The sequence below is a fragment of the Plasmodium gonderi genome (genome assembly GCF_002157705.1).
Source record: "Plasmodium gonderi DNA, contig: Chr07, whole genome shotgun sequence".
Classification (NCBI taxonomy): Eukaryota; Apicomplexa; class Aconoidasida; order Haemosporida; family Plasmodiidae; genus Plasmodium; species Plasmodium gonderi.
The window spans coordinates 216104-234823 of record NW_021628932.1 but is presented as its reverse complement, the minus strand read 5'-3'; the positions used below and the strand labels follow the sequence as shown (position 1 = coordinate 234823).

General features: G+C 28.2%; 4 protein-coding genes across 4 annotated transcripts; 2 read left to right on the top strand and 2 right to left on the bottom strand.

The window, feature by feature from the left end:
* Nucleotide 1: 1 nt before the first annotated feature.
* Nucleotides 2-2693, top strand: PGO_070360 (autophagy-related protein 3; the record flags this gene model as incomplete). The annotated part of the gene is made up of 12 exons (XM_028686909.1): nt 2-104; nt 317-386; nt 538-658; nt 805-874; nt 1051-1100; nt 1276-1362; nt 1494-1554; nt 1708-1796; nt 1983-2054; nt 2215-2267; nt 2386-2445; nt 2585-2693. 12 exons carry the CDS (start codon nt 2-4, stop codon nt 2691-2693), a joined length of 945 nt encoding a protein of 314 aa, XP_028542710.1.
* Nucleotides 2694-3027: 334 nt separating this feature from the next.
* Nucleotides 3028-6848, bottom strand: PGO_070350 (hypothetical protein, conserved; the record flags this gene model as incomplete). The annotated part of the gene is made up of 2 exons (XM_028686908.1): nt 3028-3509; nt 3770-6848. 2 exons carry the CDS (start codon nt 6846-6848, stop codon nt 3028-3030), a joined length of 3561 nt encoding a protein of 1186 aa, XP_028542709.1.
* A 2098-nt stretch (nt 6849-8946) lies between these two features.
* PGO_070340 (hypothetical protein, conserved) lies at nt 8947-9660 on the bottom strand (the record flags this gene model as incomplete). The annotated part of the gene is made up of 1 exon (XM_028686907.1): nt 8947-9660. The coding sequence occupies one exon, from the start codon at nt 9658-9660 to the stop codon at nt 8947-8949; it is 714 nt and encodes a 237-aa protein (XP_028542708.1).
* A 3320-nt stretch (nt 9661-12980) lies between these two features.
* On the top strand, nt 12981-17551 carry PGO_070330 (high molecular weight rhoptry protein 3; the record flags this gene model as incomplete). The annotated part of the gene is made up of 7 exons (XM_028686906.1): nt 12981-13044; nt 13194-13303; nt 14020-14977; nt 15205-15267; nt 15581-15637; nt 15838-16629; nt 16905-17551. The coding sequence occupies 7 exons, from the start codon at nt 12981-12983 to the stop codon at nt 17549-17551; spliced, it is 2691 nt and encodes an 896-aa protein (XP_028542707.1).
* Between the last annotated feature and the right edge of the window lie 1169 nt (nt 17552-18720).

Sequence of the window (18720 nt, the reverse complement as noted above, 5' to 3'; positions counted from 1 at the left end):
AATGGGTGAACCAATAAATGTAAAACATAAGATAGGAGACACTTATCGAAAAGTTTATTCTTATTTTAAACCAATCACAAACTCTTCTTCATTTGCTAAAAATGGTAAAACTTCATTTTATCCTCTTTTATTTTGTTTCAAATCATGCAATTATGCCAGTGTTAAACGAAATCATTGCTCAATCATTGAGAGAAAATTGCAAATGTCGATTATGAATCATGATATGGGAGAAAAAAATATGCCCAAACAATATTTCATTTGTGGTTATTTTAGCGAATCTCTATTTTCGGTACTTTTGTACTTATCCCATTTATAGGGACACTTACCCCAGCTGAATTTGTAGATGCGGGAGATTTTTTGGTTTACAAATTTAAAACATGGGAATGGTAAGTTAAAAAAATGAAAGTTTTCAAAAAAAAAAAAAAAAAAAGAGAAATCAGACAGAATGGATAACTACTAATAAACCATCCTTGCAATAACGAAAGGGAGAGAATCGTTAATAAAGTCTTTTTTTTTTTATACACCTTTTGTTTGCAGGCAAGATGCAGATGACAATAGAACAGTTCCCTATCTACCAGAAGGAAAACAATATCTCATATCAAAAAATGTACCGTGCAAACATAGAATTAAAGACTTAAATTATATTATGCATGATGTGGTAATCTTAGAATTAGAAAAAGAAAAATGTGTACTCATATATATATTGTTCTTATTAATATTATTTAATTAACGGAATTTTTATTTTATTTTATTTTTTTTGTGAATATATTATATATGAATATAATTGTATCCCATTTTTTCAAGAAAATCGTAGAAAATGATTGGTTGCTTCCAAGTTATGAAGAAGAGAACAAAGCCACTGACATAGATGAATGTAATAAATGAAAACAGAGAGATGAAGAAGAAGAAAAAAAAAAAAAAAAAAAAAAAATATCTATGTGCTCATATACAACATGGCTTCTCTGTTTATTTAACCGGAGGAGTACTTAGATTTAGTCTCTCAGATTCTTATCACTAACGGATAAATTTATATATTACTTTTTTTTTTAGACATGCTTAATTTTGAAATTCCCCCTAGAAGTACAACCAACAAGGAATATGTAAAACGAAAAAAAAAAAAAAAAAAAGATTACTACTACATCAGTGTAGAAAAGTGGTAGTCGAAGAAGCATAAGCGAAAAAAAAAAAAAAATACATAAACATTTATATATATATATATATCTAATATAACACAATATAATCACCTCCAAACAATTTTTTCTCTTTTCTTCCTAGGTGGATAACGAGCAGGATGACCATTGGGACGAGAATGATGAAGCAATTGATATAAATAACTTTGACATAGAATGCGACTTTATTAAGGTTGTGTATATGAATTAATTACTAGGGAGAAATATACCCATTCAGTTACCCATTCTTAATTAGCCAAACTTTATTTTCTGTTCATACTAATGTATCCAACCTCTTAAACATGTATTTATTTCTCCCTGTAGGAAAATGACCCAGCTGAGTTTGATAACTCAGAGTTTTATTCTAAAAGTGCACAAAATGAAAGTAAAATTAAAAACATTCATTGGGAAGTAACCCCTCTCTCCTATATATATGTATATACGAATGTATTTATATGGGACACATGAAATGAAGTGACTTTATTCGTTCCATTACTACCATATTACATCATTCTACTTTTTGCACTCAACCACGTAGACGTTATGAATATACGTACATATGATGTCAGCATAACATATGATAAATATTACGAAACCCCTCGAATATGGTTATTTGGATATGATGAAGTAAATAAGCAGTGCCAACTCACGTTTATTTTTTATTTTATTTTTTCCCACAGTTTTTATCAAGCATTTTTGTTACACAGTTTTAATTACCTCCTTATGTATTTATTTATTTATTTATTATTATTATTTTTTTTTTTTCTTGAACCAATTTATTGCGAATTTACTGTTTTTCCCTCTTTATCGTAGAATGGAAACCCATTAAAATCAGAACAAATTTTTGAAGACATCTTGGCAGACTATAGCTACGAGACAGTCACTGTTAGTTACTAATATAAACATCTGTAGAAACGTTTACAAAAAATAATATGTATTATATGAAATAGGGATAATTTTAATTTTTCTTAGCATTTCTACCATAGTATATGTATAGACAAATATAACAATTTGTGTGCAATTCAAATTCCTTCACCACTTTCAGTATGACCCCCATCCATGTACAGGAGTAATGACTGCATCTATTCACCCGTGCAGGTAGTTTTTATATGAATGAAAAAGAATTATTTCCCTTAGGTGTGTGCTAGCTAAATTTAATTTTACCTTATTTTCTTGTTTTTTCTTTGAACAATATTTTATCCACCCAATTTTACAGACATGCAGAAGCAATGTTAAATATTATAAAAAAGTGGATGAACGAAGAGAAGGAACCGAGGTATATACACCTGCGTATGCTTTCCTTTTTTTTACATTTAGACTGCACATATAAATACACTTGGGAATAATGAAAAGCTGGATGATTTTTAAAAATATAGTAAATGTTTTATTTATTATTTTATTTTATTTTTTCTAAGGCATGATTTGTACCTCCTGTTTCTTTTGAAGTTTATCTCGGGTGTAATACCAACTATTGAGTATGACTTTACAGCGGATTTAGAACTTCCGAGGGGTGATAAGAAGTAGATGGGAACCATAGGTCCTAGTTAAGTGCAAGTTGAGAAGGGATATGCATCGTTTAATGCATATATACATCCATATATATATATGTATATACTTACATATCAATACGTATATTCATGCTTGACCTTTTTTGTACACATTACTATGTGACACTAGTGAAGTGGTCAAAGTGTGTACTGCTAGGAATATTTTTCCCCGTATTTCTAAGCATATTTGTGTGCGCAGAAGAACATTTATTCTCATGGAGAAATTTTGCGCGAAAATTACGTGGAGTTTTTTTAAAAATTTAAGCGTGAAACGTTTTTGAATTTTTTTTTTGAAAGCTGGGTAGGATATTCTACTGTAGAAACTCTGTTAACAAACTGAAATCGAATGTGTCAGCATCTTCGAGAAATTTCTCGCTCTTTGTAAAAATTTGAAAAATCCTTCTAAACTCGTTTTGATCCATCGGTTCTCCATGATTTTTTACCATTTCTAAAAAATCATTACAAGAAATCTTTTTTTTATTATTATTTTTTTTGTAATAATTTTCTATGTCATGTATGACTTTTTCCAAATTTATATCATACTCCATGAAGAAATTGAAGTAGGTATATATGAATGCATTGATGTTGAAGTATATATATTCGCACTCTGCTGTTATGTCTCCATCGTGGGTATTATTGTCTGTAACACTTAGATTTGTGTCATTTGGTTTATTATCCTCACAGTTTTTATCTTCTTTATCTTCCCCTTTTTTTTCCTCTTTTCTATGCTGACTTGAACTCATCTCCGCATGACTATCGTTTAGCATATATTTAGCAGAGTCTGTCTGGGTATCTAAATAAAAGATAAATGGGATAAAAATGTAAATTCAGGTGATGTAAAAATATAGCCGAATAGATAAATTAGAAGTGGTATTAAGGGAAATTCAGAGAAGGTACCTAAAAGTTTGGTACAGCATATATAGGTAACGTGCTTTATCATTAAAAGTATATTTAGTGTGTTTCATTTAAGCAGATATACATGTTGAATATTTGATGTAACACATGGTGTCTCCTCTGTGTCTGGATTATTTTATTTTATTTTTTTTTTTTTACCTGTTTCTTCCAGATTCTGCACAAAATATATATTTTGAAGGAGAAGGTCACTATCAGATTTGTAATTAACCAGAGTAATATCCCCCATGAATAATGATTCGTTAACGGATGCATTTCGTGCTCGTAGAAGAGGAAGGACGTACTTGTAGTAAAAGTGATACTCTTGTATTATATTTTGTATTTCAAATTTGGATAGGAACACATTGATAGATGCAAATATGTACTCAATAGACAAAACATTGAGCAGTTTTTTAATGTCATGTTTTTCTTTTTTTTGTTGATACTTTTTTTTCTGAATTTCACAATAATAAAAAGAGTCCATAATTTGATTATATATTTTACTATTTTTACCTCCAATTTGTTCGACAAATATTTCCAGTGTATTACTTTGAATTTCTATATTTTTTCTTAGTATGTGAGTATTAATATGATAATAAAATATTTTATTATTACTTAGTATGAAAATATTTTGATTTTTGGAAATGACATTCTTTATGGTTCCACTGGAAACTATGCCTCCAATATATCTGAAGCAATTTGGAACTATAGGGGTCTGTGTGAATACGATCATTTTCTCGTTAAGGACAAATAGGAAAATATTGTTTTTGTCAAAGTTATTTTTTTCTTTTTCGTTCAATTCTTTTACATCAGTAGAAATAGTATCATCAGTTAAGGGGTTAAATGTGCAATAATTCCCTTCTCCAGAACTCATCAGGGGGAAAATTTTTTTCACATTTTTTTCCTTAAATGGAAGATGGACCGTTTTTATGATTTTTTTTGTTTCCAAATCGAAAAATCGAATCTTGGATGCTTCATTGCAAATACATAATATTTGTCTATTGTAAAAATATAAATTTTGAGAAATGCATGTTGGGGCATAAACCTGTTCTATCAAAAGATATGAAATAGTTACTGTGTTTTCCTTAAAATTGTAATGATGGAAAATGATGTATCTATTATTCGTTATACCTATTATAATGTACTCATTTTTTTTATGTACCTCTTTTACAACATTTAAATCTGTAAATGTGATATTATTATTGTTAACAATTCTGTAGGTAAATTTCCAGTCATATATATTGTCACAGTTTTCATTTTTATAAATGATCAAATTAGCGTTTTGTGAAGAAGAGATAAGTATTTTATCATCTTCACTAAAGTATAGGTATGTTATTTCGTATTTCATATCTTTGCTAGAGAAAAATATTTGAAATGTGGTTGCATTTATCATTTGAATGAATCCACATTTGCAACCGACACATAGAATATGTCCATTGTTACTGAAAGTCATTGATACTATTTCTTTGGATGCTAAGTCAATTGTGTGTATTTTTTCATTTTTATCAAAATCGAAGATTTCGACTACCCCATTTTCGTTTCCAATGTATAAGAAGCTTTCATCACTTGCTGGATTGATGCATATGGCACTAATAGATTGGCTGTTAAAGTGGAGAAGTACTTTGTTCTTCTTTGCTCTTGGTTTTTGTCTTATGCATTTAGAATACCTCGTTGTGCTTTCCTCCTTTGTGTTGTTAGAATTTTCTCTAGGTTCTTTCTTTTGCGTCAAATTATTAAGCAGGGTGTTACCAACTTTTATCTCCTCTTCATCAGCATCGAATTGACCAGCTGTGTTTATCTCATTATGAGCTTCATTATTCTTTCCATCATTTCTAGTAACAGTACGATCGTGGAATTCTTCTTTGTTGACAGATTCGAGGTTCCAAGTGTCCGTAATGCATATTTGATCAGTTTGTCCATTATCCAATTTGGTAACATTTCCCTTATCGTTAAAACTTGATGGATATATTTGCTTAATAAAATTTTCTGAAGTAAACAAAATGAAAGAATTCCATGAAAAAAAATCTTCCTCAAAATTAGACAATTCAAAGGATAGTGATTTTATTTGACCTATATTGCTATTTTCAAACCATGCGTAACATTTGAGATCTTTATCAAAGATCTGAACACTACCATCACTTAGTCCTAGAACGATAAAATTTCCATAACTTTGTACAATATTTATTGAGATGTTTTTCCTTATTTCTAAATATTTTTGATATTCTCTTTGTTTAATATTTTGTTTCGTTTTATTTATAAAAATAGAACTATAATCCCAGACAATGAGATAACCACTTGTCGTCCCTGTCAACAATGTTGTAGAATTTTCAACAAATGACGTTTCAGTAAAAATGAAACGTTCATTTAATTTATTGCTTTTATATAAGGAAGGACTGTAATGACTTATAGTTCTATTTTTTTTTTCAAAGTTGTAAATATATAATTTCGATTTACTATTTGAAATTACTTCATATTTTCTATTAAACCGAATTTTTTCTTGTGTCTCTTTTCCGTATATTTTATCTTTACACACGATGTTATTTTCTCCTCCATTAGTATCAAAAATTAATATTTCTTGATAAAAAACAGCATTACTTTTGCTGTTTATTTTACTTAGACTTTTCTGTCTTCTTTGTACATCTCCTTTGACATACAGTCTTTTCTCTGTTAAGGCACATATATATCTGTTGTCGAAACTTATGTCTACACATTCGTATCCTACGTTTTCTATGTCCTTTTGGTTAATTTGTTCTTCATCCATATATTCTAAGTTTTCATCATTTGGAGCGTTTGTATTTCTTGGAGTATTTACACTGCTTTGTGTGTCTCTCCCATATGCTATATCACTATCGACATTTTTTTTCAGTTCATTTTTATCTGAATAATTGTGCGAATTCTTGAAAAAAAACTTCTTAACTGGAAATAAACTGTTGTTGTTTATCTTCCACAAAATGATGAAAGAGTCAACTCCTTTGTCACAAGAAACGATAAATTCATTGTTGTAACTTTTAATTAATTTGGAAATTTTACTAAAATGTCCTCTGAATAGTAGTTGCCTTTTTCCATCCAGCATGACAATATTGTTGTCTGAGCTATATACAATTAATGGATCACCATGCCATTTTTCTGCATTTTCCTCTTTTCCACACTTTTTTACTACATGCACACTGTTAAATGATTCGTTAATCCCATAGCATAATTTTAACGTTATCGGTTCATCCAGGACATGTTCGTTTTGCATGATTCAGCAGTTTTCTCCTTTGAATAACCGTTTCCAATTTTTCTTATTGTTTAGATTGCCAGCTTGTTCGTTCGCTTGTTAGGCTATTTCCTGTGTATGTTTGTTTGTCTGTATGTTTTCCTGCTTGGTTGTTTTTCTGCTTGATTGTTTTTCCACTTAATTGCTTGTCTGCTTGATTGTTTTTCCACTTAATTGCTTATCTGCTTGATTGTTTTTCTACTTAATTGATTATCTGCTTAATTGCTTGTCTGCTTGATTGCCTGTCTTCCACCAATGCGCAAAGCGGTAATGCAGAAATTTCATTGAAAATAGTTGTGTTTTGGCAAAACTACCATTTGGTTTGCGTGTCCATAAAAGCACACCACACATTTCGTGATACTACATCTGTTAAGCAGAAAAGCAATAAAGCGGGGAATAGAAAAAAAAAAAAAAAAAAAAAAAATTGCAATAAAATAAAAAATATAATATTACTAGAATTATAATTCTATATGTACAATATTGTGAACAATTGAAAAAATCTTTCTTTAGATAAGAATACAGGAAAATTAAGACTGATAAGAGAGAGGAGTAAATTCACGCTTCTTGAGGGTTGAAGCAGATCACATGTGTGTATGCATATCTTTCTACTTGCGTGTGCACATTCTTATGTATGTTTATTGTTTATGATTTTAACCATAGATCCGAATGAACAAAATATATTTTTCCCTCTTAGAGTGTAGGATAGTGAAAAATTTATCATGCATTTACAAAATGAGAGAAAGTGTATATATGTATATAGCACCTTTTATGATTCCCTTAAAATTACAATTTTTTTTTTTTTTTTTTTTTTTTTTTGTCTATATTTTTTTAAAAAAGATGCTCAAAAGACTGTGCACAATTAATGCTGCTTTCGTTTTTTGCTTTTTCTAATCATTTTGAATGGCGTGAGACATTAACTTACCAGGGGAGAATTAAATTGAGTTATAAGTTGAAAACAGGGGAAAATGAAAAGAAAGTGGATTTATCAAAAGGTTAAACTAGTCCAATGACATACTTTCACATATTTAAATAAACTCTATACATATGTGAGCATTTTTTTTAGCATGGATAGATGTAGATTACTGCGCCATTCCGATATGTTTAGCATAGTGGATGAATATCACGAACTGTCACAGCATGTCTGTGCGTGCATTTTTTTGAATGCTTTTGAGTATGCAGAATTTTCGATGATTTTTACCCATTGAAGAATGGAGAAAAAGGTATTACCTCTTCACTCTCTTCTACGTAATGATTTGTCCATTATGAGCTATGCAAATTTTCTATTAGGAAGTTTCGCTCCTACACCACCTCGTGAGTAATAGGGTTCAGGATTTATTATTACTATTATTATTACTATTATTACTACTACTACTATTATTATTATTGTTATTTTATTTATTTATTGACTTTTTTTTTTTTTTTTTGCTTTTAATTGAGAAGAATTTACTCCATTTAGCGAAGCAGTGACTTCGAAAAAATGGGCGTGGTTAAAGAGAATTTTTTTCAAAATGGAATTTTTAAATATTAACAAATTTTAAACAAAAATTAAAAGTAAACGAATGACATACTAGTATCAAGCAAATGAAAAGAAACGCTTCATTGACATAGTAACGATGAAGCAATCAATGAGAAAATATCACAGAGACACACATTAACATGTTTATTGTGTATGCATGCATACACGCGGGAGAATGGCGATATTACATATGTATACATATATGATCACATCCCTTGTATGCGTAAATGTGAACGTTGCTCAGTGTTTGTAGTTATGGATTGAATGTGTAAGAAAATATTGTGAAGAAAGATATATATAATAACCATCACATTTTCCTATAGATTGATGTGATTTGTTATAAAAAAGGGATAAATGAAAATATGTTAACGAAAAATAAAAGACGGAATTAGTTAATGCGTATGAGATATAAACGTTTTATAAATGAAGAGGGAAATGCAGGAAATGCACACATGATATGCAAACTCATATATGTAATCATTAATTTTAACTTGTATACGAGGGGATATACTTGTCATTGTAACCTATGCATGAACATAAATCCAGGGTCCTAACTGTTTGATACTAATTTTTCTCCAAAAAGTCGGATATTCGGTATGGCTGTCCAATAAAAGGAACAAATTCATTCTGTGTTGATGGAGTATTTTTATTATTGTCTTCATGAAAAGTACCGTAAGGATATTTACCCAGTAGTAAATCATTTTGACTATAGTTTAATGTGTATTTATATAACTGCCAACTTATATAAGAACCAATAAAATATAGGAAGATCCCAGCTAGAATTACAAATAATTCTATATAAATTTTCCATGCACTTGTTTTTTTCTGAACTGGTAATAATTTAAAAAAGTTTTTTATATATTCATATTTTTTGGGTATATTTTGAGGTGCATCATAATTTTTCTTTTCATCAAACATGTAGTGCAAAGAGGTTGATAAAAACTCCAAAAATATATTGTCATTATTTATTATCTTCCAATAGTATTGTGAGTCCAGCCATTTAAATCTATTTTCTCCTATACATTTAAACAGTATCCATATAAAATCACTAATTCCAAATATCATATTCACAACTGTAAAACAAAAATACTTAAAAGTTAAATAGGAGCAAAAACAGTCAATCCCAATAATAACCACCACCAAATGGGAAATAAAAAGAAATGGGCGAGGCGTAAACAGCTGAAGCCCAGCTAAAAGCACGTGTAAAATTATGCAAAATCTATATTTCTTTATGCATCTTTTCACTTCAAATCTGTGCTTATTTCCTAAGTCGTACATTATAATTTTGTATGTTGTAATAAAAAATGAAGAGTTTTGTGTTTGTGTCGGTCTGGATTGAAGGGGCCGGAAAAGAAAATCACAAAATGAGTAGTAGGGTTAGTACTACGTTGTGTTATTATATGCTATGATAGGATATGTAAATATATGTGTATCTTTTTTTTTCCCCCCTTTTTCCTCTTCATTAATTGCGTTTCCTTTCCACTATGCGGAAAAAAAAAGAAACATAAAACGGTTATTCACAAAAAAGCATAAATGTCTTTTTATTTTATATTATAACTATGTAGTAGATATATAAAACAAAAAGATTTACACGTAAATAATGTGGTTGTCTTTTCCTCATACATGTATAGTTTTGTATGCACTCAGGTTATATGTGTGCTTAGGCACGGTTAGCGGGCAAAAAAAAAAAAAAAAAATGTGAGCGATAATTAACATACGTTAAAAATTCATGTTGAGTGCTCTCATTGTGAAAATGAAAGAAAAAAAAAGGACAAAAAAAAAAAAAAAAAAAAAAAATACAAATGTATATATGTGTGCTAATCGACAATCTGATTAATTATCTAATTATTTTATTCTTAATTAAGTTCAAACAAAATTAAAATGGTTGTATGCACATGCATAACATGATTAACGCTATTTTTTTTTTTTTTTTTTTTCCGTATGCTCTGTTCATAGTTTACCTATTAAAAAGCGGAAAAAAAAAAAGTGCATTTAATATTTTTGCAGAAAATGAAAAATACACAATATTAGTGTGAAACTAGTTCGAAGTCAAAAAAAAAAAAAAAAAAAAAAAAAGAGCGGAAAATGGAATAAAAAAGAGGTAAATAAAAATTGAGGAATAAATAAAATTAAGGCTATTTTTTCTTGTAAACGAAATGATAATTAATAAATTTGCAAAATGAACATGAGTTATATGCGTGCTATTTTAAAAGCAAACAAAAATAGCTAAGAGAAGTTTTTTTTTTTTTTTTTTTTTTTTTTTCTTGTGCTATAATTCCCAATGTAGATTTTTGCAAATTTTTAAACAGAAAGTGTAAAAATTGGTGTCTAAAAAAATAGAATAACTAAACAATCATGTGATGATGCAATTTTCACGATAAATACGTGAGAAGGGATGAACAGAACAGAATGCAACATGGTAAAGGGGCGTAAAGTAGGACACACTACTATGCAACAACGCATAATGTTGTAACAGCGAATGAAAAGGAGAACATGAGTAAATAAATAAACTCGCGCAAATGAAAAATTAATAATAAAATAGATATTAAACAAAAGAAAAGAAATTTAATTAAAGTTTGCCAAATGAAGGATGTGCAATTTGCACATTTTCATTCTTTGGATTAAATAGAAAATAATGAAAAAAGAATATAATACATGTGTATATATTGCCGTTGAATCATGTTAGAATAATTTGAATTTTTGAATTACTACATTTTATAAGCATTTTATGTTCTTTTATTAAATTAAATAAATGAATCTTGTAAAATATTAAATGTTACAATTTAATTTCATTAATTATAAAATAAAAAGGGACAAAAATGTACCTTAATTTTTGCAAATGTTTTTTCTTTTTAATTTGTCTATAATTTCCTATATTTTTTTTTTTTTTTTTTTTTGAAATTTGAATACTAAAATGTATAGTGTTACATAAAATAAAATCAGTGATGTGACGAAAGGGTGAAACATTCAACATGTGTTTTTCTATAGAACAAAAATTAATTAAATGAGAAAAAAATCATAAAAAGGACAAAATGAGTAATTATAAATAATGGTAAATGATAAATAGGAACATATATAATTTTCTCTTAAGTGCCAATTCAATTGAATTTACCCTATAAAAAAAAAAAAAAAAAAAGAAAGAAAGAAAGAAAGAAAGAAAAAACATAATGATTCTTGATTCGGTGGCACACATAAAGTGTGTATACGTGTTGTGTAAAAGACGTGCACATTTTTTTTTTTTTTTTTTTTTTCTAACTTCAAGTCTTGAGTTACTTTAAATTATTACAATCTTGAAGGGTTGTAAGAACAAATAATTCCACATATAAACGATTACATATATGAATCAGTGTATGTATACATATATGTAACAAAGTAAACCGTTTACTTGACTTTTTTTTTTTTTTTTTCGTGAAGCGTTTTTCTAAATAATGCAAGTTATACCAAGGTGCATAATGGTGCATTATAATTATTATTTTCACTTATTTTTTTTTTTTTAAATTGTAATTGTTATATATATAATGAACAATAATACGTTAGAGTTTTTAACATATTAAAGAGCGAACTTTTTTTAATGGTTCTTATTTTCAAAAAAAAATAAAGAAATCATACTTCCCCACCCAATAAACATTGTTCAAATGCTAAAATTGTGTATAATGTACATATTGTGCATTACACATTGTATATATTACATTGTTAAAGGCGAATGTGCAACGTTTAAAACTATTTTCTTGGGGTTATAGGCATACTGAATGAATGAATATTAGGGGGAAAAAGAAAAAAAATGTTAAATGAAATAATCTAAACAGAAAACAAGAAAATACATAAAATAAAGTTGTTTAACCATACATTTGTGCCATAAACACATTTTTGCAAGAATACACGAAAACCTTTATTATTTCTAGACAAAAAGAAAAAATAATAATAAATAAAATAAAATAAAAGTAATAAATTCAAACTATCCAGTAGCAGGAAATGTGAACAAGCGCACTTACATTTTTAGGTTTTAAGATTTTAGTTTTTTTTTTTTTTTTTTTTTTAAAAGAAACACTTTAAAAAGCAATATGCAAAAAGATTTACATTTTTAACGAATTTTTTAAATATGTATTATGGATATGTACATAAATGCATATATTGTTTATCTTTTGTATATCTAGTTATAATGTGAAATTTCATTTACACTATGAATGATTTAATTTTTAAAAAAATATTTTTTTAGTTTTTCAAAAAAATAGTATAGTATAAAAGAGAAAAATAGTATGTTTTAATATTTCAAAGAGATAACCTTTTAAGAACAAAAAGTTGTAAAGAAATACAGATCGCATAAGATATTTAAAAAAAGAAAAAATAAATAAATAAAACAAGGAGAGGAAAAACCAAAGTTAGACAAATTTCGTTAAGGCATGTTTAAAACTGAAAACATTGCAAAGTAATTAAACTGGGTAAGTGTTTAGGTTCATTTTTTTATTTGGATCATATGATTTTATATTAAGTTCATATTGTTTGTTGCAGTTTTTATCTTTTAACTTGTGCTTAGCCTTATATATTTATTTTTTTTTTACAAGGATGCGTTAAAAAAAAAAAAAAAAAAGAAAAGAAATATGCAAAGGAAGCTTTTTGTTACATTATTTACAACTTGTCTGGTAACTCTTCCATCTATTCTGGGTAATATACACATAAAATTTTTTATACATTAATAAAGGAAAAATTGAGACAACTAACACGTGTACAGTTGCATATATTTATGTGTAATAATAGATAATTATATAGGTCTCATACATATACATTTTTTTTTTTTTTTTTTTTTTTAGTAGTACATGGGAAAGAATATTTCAGTGGATTTGTGCACAAAAAATTAAAAAACCTCTTACAATGCAACTTCGTAGCATATTATAATATTGGGAATAATGGGCCAGATCCGAATGTAAGCACAATTCATTTGAAAAAAATATATTTAAAGTTCAAATCATTGCAGTTAACTGTGTTTTCGGGTGTTTCCATGTGTCTCCGTGTAAATACAGCAGTGTAATTATATGTGCATATATGAATACACTTTATGGAAGAAATATGTCATCCTATCAAGAAACATATATATTTTTTTATAAGTCTGCAAACTTTAACCCTAAATGAAAAAGGACTTATATCCTTAAACCAGTTATTCAATTTTATTCATATTAAATGCATAGCTGTGCGAGCATATGGATGAGAGTGTCCACATATAGGTTGCACGAGATAAACTGTATTGCACAGAATTCTATTTAAAAAAAGAAAAACGAAAGCGTAAATTTTACTTTTCGAGTATGTATATATTTGAAGACATACCTACTAATTGTGTTCATAAAATATAAGCAAAAAAGCATCTATCACTTCTTACAATTTTGATCTCATTTTTGAAAGTGCACATTTTTTTTTTTTTTTTGAGTAATTTCTTTCATGCATATGAATGCACAATTTGTTTTTGAAGAAATAGAAGGATTATATATTTTTGTACATTTGTCCTTGTACAATGTATACCTATATATACATATTTGTTCTTGTTGACAAATGTGTAAAATATTTGTGCATGTACATATATACATTGCGTTTACAAGCGATTTTTTTTATATGTGTTTTCCCTCTCTCTCTTCCCATTGTTGTTAGTCTTTCCTAGATTTTGTTGGAGAACCCGAACAGTTCTACTGGTTTATAGAACATTACCTATCTGTTCCATTCAAAATTCCAAAGCATTTGAAAAATAATAAGATACACAACTTTTCATCTTGCAAGAACAGATCGTGGGTATCCGAATTTTTAAGGAAATATGAAGAGCCAGATATATATGAACTAATGAAATTTTTGGATAAGGAACAGAAGTTATATTTTTCTCAAAATTTTGAAAATATAGAACCCGTTGCGAAATATACATCATTTTCCTTTAAAGAGTTTCACAAGTATTGTATCCTACCACCTTTAATAGAAACTAATATAAAGAAAAAGGATAAAGGGGGATTTCTATCATATCAATTAAATGAAGAGGAATATAAAATATATTTAAATTCACTTGGATCTCCAATATCTGCTTTAAAAAATGTGTATTCACATATGGAAGACGGGGAGAGAAAAAGTTTACTGATGAATATTGTTGAAATGGAAGATTCAAATGAGGTATTAGTGAACTGCCCCGTTTATGATTTAAAGTTACATTATAATAAAGATTGTGGTTCTGAGCCTAATATTTTAAAATGTCTTGACAATTATATTAAAAAATTATGTAAAAGAAGAATAGCGAAAAGAGAGCATGGTACATTTTGTGATCATTTACTATTTCTTTTTGATGCTTTAAAAGAGCCTTATGTTGAAAATTTTAAGAAATTTCTAAAAAGGAATGATGTACATTTAGTAAAGCCACAGTCTGTTTGGGGTGTACCTTTATTTAATACATACAAACCAAGAGATATTAAGGACCCAAAGAAAAACGTTCCCGCTGACGTTTTCAAAGTATTAAGCAGCAAAAATAAATTGTTTTTGTCTTTTGTCGATGAAATACCAAATAATCCATATTACGTGGAGGAGTCTCAGCCACTCGTCAAATTAAGTAGTTTCACCTCCAGCATTTTCGGTTAGAAAATTAACCAGAAATTTATGCGTTTCACCAGTGTGTGTGTATGTGCATGAATATACGAGAGTATACGTGGGAATACTTGCTTTTCTTCCTAAAAAAAAAAAATAAATAAATAAAAATAAATAAACAAATAAATAAATAAATAAATAAAATAAAAAGAATTTATCCTTCTTTAATCAATTGCATGCATACAATTTAACTTTCCCTTTTTTCGCATTCCGAAGATAAGCTTCATAGGTTCTTTCAGATTTTCAAGAAGCAAGGAAAGGCAATTAGTCCTGTTTCAGGTATTAAAAAATGGAAATTTTAATGCTTACATATGTGTATGTATGAATATACGTGAACGTTATCTTGATGTAACAAATGTACGAGTAGAAAAATTTAGACACAGAAATGCTAATAGTGTTTTCACTCGTCCAAAATTTTTAAAAAAAAATATTTTCCACTGTTTGCGTTGTTCGTTAGGATGTTTTTTTTTTTTTTTTTTTTGATAATTTCATATGGTTACAAAAATAAAAATTCTTCACTATTTCTACTCCCATTTCTGATATTCTATTTATATATTCACTTTATTTTTTTTTTCTCATTCCTGTTTTTTAGTTAAAGAATTAAGTCACAACATCAGCGATTTTAGCTTTAAACGTGATACTAGTGATAGTAAGCACAGAAGAAATGTGTATCTGTTTTTTTAGATATATATATTTTTTTTTTTTTTACCCCTTTTTTTGTAATACTATTGTTCATATGATTGTGAGTTTATACTCCTTATGAGAAATATGAATATGTTGTTTGTGCAATAGAGTGACAAAACTTTTCTCCTTTTTTTTTTTTTTTTTCCCCCTTTTGCTCCTATTCAGTTGAGTGCAAGAATGTGAAAAAGAGCCTTAACCTAGATCTGGAGGTAGAAGTTGCTAAGGGTGTTGCAGCAGAAAAAATTTGTAAAATTATTGAAAAATATGTTTTAACAAAAGAGAATAAGGGTAAAACATTAAAAGGTGAATTCATGCTTCAGCTAGATGATGTACATAAAGGATTTCGTCTTGAATGTGTTTTGTTATCAACACATGTTGAAGGATACAATATTATAAGACAACTTTTAAATATGGAAAGTATGTTATCCCTAACCAGATATACATCTCTATATTTGCATAAATTTTTCAAAACTGTGACATCATTGAAAGGAAACTTTTTATATGAAAATGCGAATGCAATAAAATATGCACAGTCATGTGGTACAGCTGTTCTACACGTACCAGCAGTTTTGTATAGAAGAAATATTTATCTATCTGAGACATTTTTATCATTATATTTAGGATTGTCAAATTTAGTTTCCTCAAATCCTAGTAGTCCTTTTTTTGAATACGCAATCATTGAATTCTTAGTATCTTATTTCAATAAGGGTTCCGAAAAATTTATTCTCTATTTTATATCTATAATGTCAGTTCTATACATTAACATTTATTACTATGAACAATTGTACTGTTATCACAATGAACATTTTGAACTTTTAAGATCCAAAATGATTCATCCAAATGTCGCAAACCGTATTTTAGAAAATATTAGTATGTTGATAAAGAGCCCTAGATACGCAAAAATGTATGCCTTATATACTAAGTTTGATGATGAAGTTATATTTAATAAGGAAAAAGGTAAATTGAGAAATGGTAGAAAAATTGACATCATGTTGTGTTATTTTATTTGTTTTGTTTTATTTTATTTTATTTTATTTTATTTTTTCTTTTTTTATATTTCTGAGAATGCATTATTTGTGCACTGGAAATTTGCATCTTTTTTAGAAGATTATATCCTATGAAAAAACACAGGTCCTAATGTACACTTGTGTGTGAACGTATGCATATGTTTTACATGTTCCCTGTATTTTATTATTTTTTTTTTTTCTCACCACGCTTTCTGCTCTTTTCAGTTTTCGAGATTTTGTACTCCTTTGATCAATTTTTGAGCAGCGCAGATGCACAGAAAAAGGCTAAAATGCAAAACATATCAGACGATTTAGTTGATTTAGACACGACAAGTGATGGAATTGGTTTCAGAAAGGAAGATATATTTTTTGAGTCAGAAAATATTGGTTCAATGGAATCTGCTGGAGAAGAAACTGATGAAGATTTGGAAGGAATTGATAAGAACCAACAAAAAAAAATTACTGAATATTTAAGTATGATTCCAGAAGGTGAAAGTGCAAATCTGGATAACAAGAATAAGGAATTAGAATTAGAATTGTATAAATACATAGGACCTATTAATAATAATACCACAGAAGTTGGAACTATCTCTTCACATTCCCCCTCTGCAAGTTCCCATGAGGGACTTGATGCAGAAGAAGGTTCAGATGTTACTTCTAGTGTCCAAGATGTTAAAGAAAAAACTGGACAAATGGGAAAAGATTTTAAAAGGATGAAAGGAAAATCTTCTTCACAATTCAGAAAAGGAACCGACTCCTATGAATCATTAACTTCTCTGGGTCAAATATCTTCTGGTGAATTTTCTAATGAAGATAAAGGATCTAATACCAATATATCTCCAGAAGAAGAGACACCGGAACAAGAAATGTGAAAACAATACTGAGGACGTATCGATAGATACGGATTTTATTTCTCTACATTAGTCTGTTCAGTGGGGGGGGGGGGGGTATTATATATGCTGTATTTACCTATGTGCTTTCATACATGTAAAAAAAAGTGACTAAAATTTAGGTGGAAATTATAACATTAATATATTGTAAAATGTATATATTCTTTCTTTTTTTTTTTTTTTTTTTTTTTTTTTTTTTGGCTCCTTGTCCTCCCTGTATAGAAGTTAATTTAGCATGTGCATGTCTATGCGAATATATATATGCATGCATTTTTGTAAATCCGCTAGCCGTTATATCTAACACCATTGAAAGTGTTAGAATAACTTAAAAATGTAAGCAGAAAATAGTCCATAAAGCACAAGGAATAGAATCGAAAGAAAATTCCGTCCCCCTTTTAAAATGAAATCGCAGTGCAGAAGTGGAGAACCGAAAAAAGGAGACGAAAAAAAATTAAAATGAATATATTTATGTGCATTGGATCTATTACTTCTCTCTTTCCGCAAACATAAAAAAATGATATATATGTGTATTTTACTTGATTTCTTTTTTGTGACTCTCTGCTCACTTTCATGTTTCATGTGAGGTTAACATTAGGCTTTAATTTTATAGTTTTTAAAAATCCTACATGTAATATTTAGTTTTTTTTTTTTTTTTTTTTTTTTTTTCCCTGCTTGTGAATAGATGTGTCAATATCATTATTGTCAATTTTTCATTTATGAATATTGAATATTTCAATTGCATTTTAATGCATTATTTACATTATCTTTAAGAAAATCGTATGTGTGTATAAGAAAGGTAGTGTACACGTTTGTATGAATTGGCGAAACCTTTGTCTTTCCTAAGACACGCTTAAGCAGTGTGTGTAAGTGTGCGAAAATGTGTATGTAAAATGTGCTTGTATAAACGTGATCATGTAAACATGTATATATAAATATGTGTATATAAATGTGCTTATATAATTATGTTTATATAAATACATTTATATAAATGTACTTGTATGAATATGCATATACGCAAGTATATGCAAATATGTTAGTATAAGCATGCATACACAAAAGTGCATATGTAAATATATATTTAAGTATATACATGTAGATGACTCTCAGCTTAGGGTTATCGAAATAGTAACACGTTAAATATACCATGATTT